The sequence below is a fragment of the Carassius carassius genome, chromosome 36 (assembly GCF_963082965.1).
Source record: "Carassius carassius chromosome 36, fCarCar2.1, whole genome shotgun sequence".
In the NCBI taxonomy this organism is placed as follows: Eukaryota; Metazoa; Chordata; class Actinopteri; order Cypriniformes; family Cyprinidae; genus Carassius; species Carassius carassius.
In genome coordinates, this window is record NC_081790.1 from 5,152,435 (window position 1) to 5,158,666 (window position 6,232).

General features: G+C 44.3%; 1 protein-coding gene across 1 annotated transcript; it reads right to left on the reverse strand.

Annotated features, from left to right (window-relative positions):
* Positions 1–4,289: 4,289 nt before the first annotated feature.
* LOC132116515 (proteinase-activated receptor 2-like) lies at positions 4,290–5,530 on the reverse strand. The gene has a single exon (XM_059525401.1). It carries the CDS (start codon positions 5,528–5,530, stop codon positions 4,355–4,357), a length of 1,176 nt encoding a protein of 391 aa, XP_059381384.1. The 3' UTR covers positions 4,290–4,354.
* Between the last annotated feature and the right edge of the window lie 702 nt (positions 5,531–6,232).

The window sequence follows — 6,232 nt, forward strand, 5'->3', positions numbered from 1 at the left end:
AGAAACGTAACTGAGGGGGCGTGGAAAGAACATTTCTCGGCTTTTAAATAAAGTCGATTCTCTAGTAGATGCTGAAGAACACGACGAACGTGTTGGACGTGCACCTGGAGTGATGGCGAAAGGATCAGAATATCATCAAGGTAGACGAACACAAAAACGTTGAGCATGTCCCGTAGGACGTCATTGACTAAGGCTTGAAAGACCGCGGGGGCGTTAACCAATCCAAAAGGAAGAACCCGGTATTCAAAGTACCCTAGGGGCGTGTTTAACGCGGTCTTCCATTCATCCCCCTCCTTGATACGCACTAAGTGATAGGTGTTACGTAAGTCGAGCTTTGTGAAAATCTTAGCTCCCTGTAAGACTTCAAAGGCAGATGACATCAGTGGTAATGGGTAACGATTCTTGACAGTGATATCATTTAAACCCCGATAGTCTATGCAGGGACGCAGGGAGCCAGCTTTCTTCTTAACAAAGAAGAAACCGGCTCCCGCTGGAGACGAAGAAGGAACGATGGTACCGGTGTTGAGCGAATCAGGAAGGTATTTCTCGAGCGCCTCCCTCTCGGGGGCGGATAATGAGTAAAGTCTACCTCGGGGGGGGCGTTGTACCTGGGAGAAGATCTATACTGCAGTCATACGGGCGATGAGGGGGGAGAGAAATGGCCCGGGAACGACTGAAGACCTCCCGCAAATAAGTGAAATGAATAAGTGAAGTGACATTCAGCCAAGTATGGTGACCCATACTCAGAATTTGTGCTCTGCATTTAACCCATCCGAAGTGCACACACACAGAGCAGTGAACACACACACACACACACACACTGTGAACACACACCCAGAGCAGTGGGCAGCCATTTATGCTGCGGCGCCCAGGGAGCAGTTGGGGGTTCGATGCCTTGCTCAAGGGCACCTAAGTCGTGGTATTGAAGGTGGAGAGAGAACTGTACATGCACTCCCCCCACCCACAATTCCTGCCGGCCCGGGACTCGAACTCACAACCTTTCGATTGGGAGTCCGACTCCCTAACCATTAGGCCACGACTTCCCAAATCGTGATACTCCTCCGGAACTCCAGACAAATCACCTGGCTCTTCCTGAAAAATAGTTTCAGGCAAGACAGGGGACACAGCAGAAAACAGACAATCGTCATGACAAGACAATTTCCAAGAAAGAATAGTGCCTTCCGCCCAGTTAATCTGGGGGTTATGAAGCACTAACCACGGGTGGCCTAAAACCACAGGAGTAAAAGGGGAATGAAAAATAAAAGAAATAGTCTCTCTATGATTTCCTGAAACCGTAAGAGTCAATGGTGACGTCCTTCTCTGTAACCTAGGAAGGGAACTACCATCTAGGGCGAACAGGGGGGTGGAGTCTTGTAAATCTAAGAGGGGAATACCTTGTTCTAAAGCCCAATTCTCATCAACGAAGTTCCCCTCCGCCCCTGAATCAAGCAATGTGGAGCAGGAAACAGACGATCCCAGCCAGCGGAGGTGTACGGGAAGGGAAGTGCAGGACTTAGACGGAGAGACCCATGATGTAGCGCTCGCCAGCAACCCTCCACCTACTGACGAGCGCTGGCCCTTTACTGGGCACCTGGAGACAAAGTGATCTGAGGCAGCACAGTACATGCATAGGTGATCCATAATCCTGCGTTGGCGTTCCCATGTAGATATGCAAAGCCCCACTAGCTGCATCGGCTCGGGATCAGCAGCAGATGGCAGTGGCGGCCGGGTTGCTGTGGAGGAGGGAAGAAACGAAACCTCCAATCCGCGAGCCCTTCGTCGCATCTCGAAGCGTCTTTCGATGCGAAGAGCCAGCTCGACAAGGGAGTCGAAACTTTCAGGAACCTCTCGGACAAAGACCTCATCCTTAATCTCAGAGTTCAAGCCCTCGAGAAAGCGGGAGATTAGTGCCGGGCCGTTCCATCCACTCGTAGTGGCCAGGGTACGAAACTCAATAGAAAAATCTGTGACTGACCTCTTCCCCTGGCGCAAGGTGGATAGGAGGCGGGATGCTTCATCACCCTGTGCAGACCGGTCAAATACTCGGATCATCTCCTCCTTGAACAGAGAAAACCTAGAGATGCAGTCTACCTCTGCCTCCCAGTTCGCTGCCGCCCACTCTCGAGCTCGTCCATTGAGAAGAGAAATCACATAAGCCACCCTCGATCGATCCTTGGCATAAGTGGATGGCTGGAGAGAAAATACAACTTCGCATTGGGTGAGGAAGGCTCGACATTGTGCAGGCTCACCAGAGTAGCATGGCGGGTTGTTTATGCGTGGCTCAGAAGAGTCGCACTGTCCGGCTGAAGCAGTGGTTTCATGACGTAGTGGTGGAACTGCTGGGTTAGACCCGAGAGCTGGGCGGTCAGGGATTCTACGGCACGTCTCGTGGCGGATAAATCCTCCTCATGTTTGCCCAGCAGAGCACCCTGGAACTTAACAGCACTCTGAAAGGGATTACCACTCGCCTGGTCCATCTTCTGGTCGGATTATTCTGTTATGGGAAAGAACGATGGAAGACCAGGGCGAGGTGCAGTTTACAGTTTTTAATAAAGCAAATTGTCTTCACTGAATAATATAAAAAAAAAAAAAAAAAAAAAAAAAAAAAAAACAGGCTCTCATCAGAGCCAAAAACAGGAACAGCCAGACGACTGGGTCTCAGACAAACTACATAAATATCCACGAGGGCAGAGGCAGGGATCCCGGGATGCATACAGCCAGTCCAAAAAAACAGTGAAGACAGCCGGCAGAGTGAACAGCCAAGGGTAAACGCTGCACAGGTACTCTGCAAACAGGCACAGTTGGATGATACACAGTCAAATGACAAAATAACTCACAGTTGCAACAATGACTCCACAGACAAGACAGAACAGGACTAGAAAACAGACGTGTCTCACGAGTGGTCATCGAATAATCCGACAACAAGACAGGGCTAGAAAGAGGGAATAAGAAGCAGAGACAATCAAGGGTCAAAGAAATGACAGGTGAGGAGAAGGGAACGAAAGGGGAAACAGCTGAAATAGATAATGAGCGGAGGAGTGGATGTGTGTGCGTGATAGTGTGAATATGTGACCACAAGAGGGAGACAGAGAAGGAGAAAAACCAGGATCATGACAAAAGCAGCAGTTTCACTCATAAAATCAGACAAGTCAACAAAGCAAGATATTTTGATATGAAACATGCTCATACTATTAATCAAAGCAGGATATACTTTTAATAGTGCTATATATTCATTAAAACAAAAGAAGAATGAATTTTGTAAATCATTGTGTAAACAGTTTTACGTTTAGCAGATTGTTTTTTTTTTTTTTACTCTGCTCAGTTGCTCATGTTACATGAGGCCCATTTTGGCCCCACAAAAGCAGAAAATGTTTAACCAAAGGAATGTTAACATTTAGTAGCCGAAAGATAACATTGTGAAGTCTTATGTGGGTTAAGCTTCATGGATTGTGTTGATGATACAGTTTGTTATAGTTTCTACAAACAACATATGACTCACTTATACAATCCACATGTGATCCAAGAAATTTAATTATTAATAGGAAAATTATAATCCAGCAGACAAACTTTCAAAGCAAATAAAATATTTATTCAGAAGAGACTGTGCCTTAAGGGGTAAAGTGCGTAAACCTGTTATCAGCTGCATTTCCTTGTAAGAGGTACAAAAACATCTGATAAACAATGTGTGAATAAAGATCCAGAAAAACAATGAACTGACTGGAAATTCTCTAGAATTTCACTTTTGAGATAATGAAGTTAACAGTTGAATACAGTTACAGTACAGTTGAGTTTAGAAAATGAATCTGCATGACTTAAGAAAAATATAATTCCAACATTTGCATCACAGACAAGCATAGTTAGACTTAATTATGGCTATATAATACAGTTATGTACAAAAATAAGTCATTGTGGCTAACAGGCAAAAACAAAAATATCGCTAATCAGTTTTGAAACAAAAGAAAAATATTAAAAATAGAACAAATTCTGGCTAAAAGATCATTTTACCCATTAAATGCTGGCAAATTCACATGAAATATTTCACAAAGCCCATCTGAACAATATTAAATGTAAAAACTGAATGTTCTGCCATGGACTCATTGGCTTCACAACCCTGAGTTTTAAATTAAACGCCACAGAAACAAAGACTGTTCTGTTCAAACTCCTCCTTCAGCTTTGGAGTTTACGAAGGTCTCTGAAGGTAAATGTCTTCAATAACTCTTCAATCTGCTCTCAGACAGTTTCAGCATCATCCAATGGAGAACACAGATCATGAATATGAAGTAAAATCGTATATATATTCCACATAGAAATACATAAACTCACTTCCATCATGGTCCATGTCCATCTGCTCTCATCAGTTGCTGCTTTCTGTGTTGCCTGTGCTGAAAGTATAGGTCTTGGTCGGTTTAGAATACTTGAATGAGTTAAACGAGGCCCTCATCCTCTTCACCGTTCGACTGCTACGGCACAGTAGCGTGTTCTTGACGTGCTCCCTGAACTCATCCGAGACGTAATAGTAGATGAAAGGGTCCAAGCAGCTGTTGAGACTGGCCAGGCTCAGTGTCATGATGTAGAAACCATAGCCATTATTGACCTGGCCATTTCGCAGGAGAGCGTAATGCACAACCGACATCACGTTACTTGGGATGAAGCAGATCAAGAACGTTATGAGCACCGTAAGGATGAGAACCACAGCTCGTTGGCGGCTTTTTCCAGCATTCCCCTCGACTGTGGGATTCCCAAGTGAGCGAAGGAGAAGAATATAAGCTGCAATGATGACCAACAGTGGGATGAAGAAGACAAGACCCGCCATCACCATAAAATAATAATAAGGCAGCTGAACATCCAGGAACACATTGCCAGATACAAAGTTCTCCATATGGATAATACTGACGTCGTGGCAGGTGGTGATCTTGAGGAATGAGAGTTCAACGGTTTGCTGGTACAAGTACAAAGGTGTAGTACTGACACAAATGAAGATCCAGATACAAACAGATATGATGATAGCAAACTTGTTGTTTTTTCTTTGCTGGGAGAGCGGGTGAGCGCAGACCCAGTACCGCTGGATGCTCAGACAAGTGATGAAGAGGATGGAGCAGTACATGTTGCCGTAGAAGAAACCCACAAAAACTTTGCACATCCCTTCACCAAAAGTCCAGTTATTTCCTTTCAAATGGTAAACGATCTTAAGAGGGGTCCAGATGACAAACATCAGGTCAGCCAGTGCTAGGTTGGCCATGTAAATGGTACCAGGGTGAATTTTCTTTGACCTGAACAGCAACACATATATAGCCATCGCGTTGGTTGGTAGCCCCACAGACAAAACAATCATGTAAATAACTGGCAGGAGGATAGTTGTGAGACTGCTCTGTAGTGTATTAGTGATAAGATCAATGTCGAATTTGTCTGAATAGTTGAATCTTTTGTCTGAATCGTTGAATCTTTTGTCTGAAACGTTGACAGTTTTGTCTGGGGAATCCAATAATATAGATAAACCTCGTCCTTTGGGTTCAACTGGAACAAAACACATCGATTGTGAATCTGATTGTGAATTCTAAATGACTGAATTACAAACAACAGTAGGCCTACATTTGAAAAACAAATACCTAAGCTACAAAATCTATTAGAAAATAAAAACGAATTAAAGCGACTAACCTGGATCCGCCGATGCAAAAGTTAGCCATACACAGGCGAAAATAAACAAGATGCTATAACTTGCAGACACAGCCATAATTCGTGTTTTGCAAACTTCTCGGTATTTCCCAAAGTAAAAGAAGTCCGGATCTTGAAGCGTTGAATGAGCTCCGTTATTCCTCTAACTGAAATGTTCTTGGTCTATTTAAAAGAATGAAGGACACACCTTCTGAGAGCGAGGTGTCTCCTTTACCTGCAGGTCCTCACACGCTCGACGCGGCGCGCCCCGGTGGTGGGATCCTGCTGCTGCGCGTGAGTTTCGAGCTCTGACCGAAATCAACGTGATCTGAGCGTGGGAGGACTGCAGTGTTGCCAAACCCCTCCCTCAGAAAATCTATAGAACCATCCTCAAAAGTGTCAGTTTTTCACAAAAAGTCGCCAAATATGAAACCAAAGTAAAGTAAATACAGGTAAATTTGGTACAAGTAAAGGAAAGTGTGTGTATATATATATATATATACACACACACACTTTACAAATGATGACGATATAAAAATATAACAAGAGATGAATTGTAACAAAATTAGGAAATGCTTGT

Coding starts and splice junctions, on each gene's coding strand:
- LOC132116515 (XM_059525401.1), bottom strand. CDS start 5,530: ATGTGTTTTGTTCCAGTTGAACCCAAAGGACGAGGTTTATCTATATTA.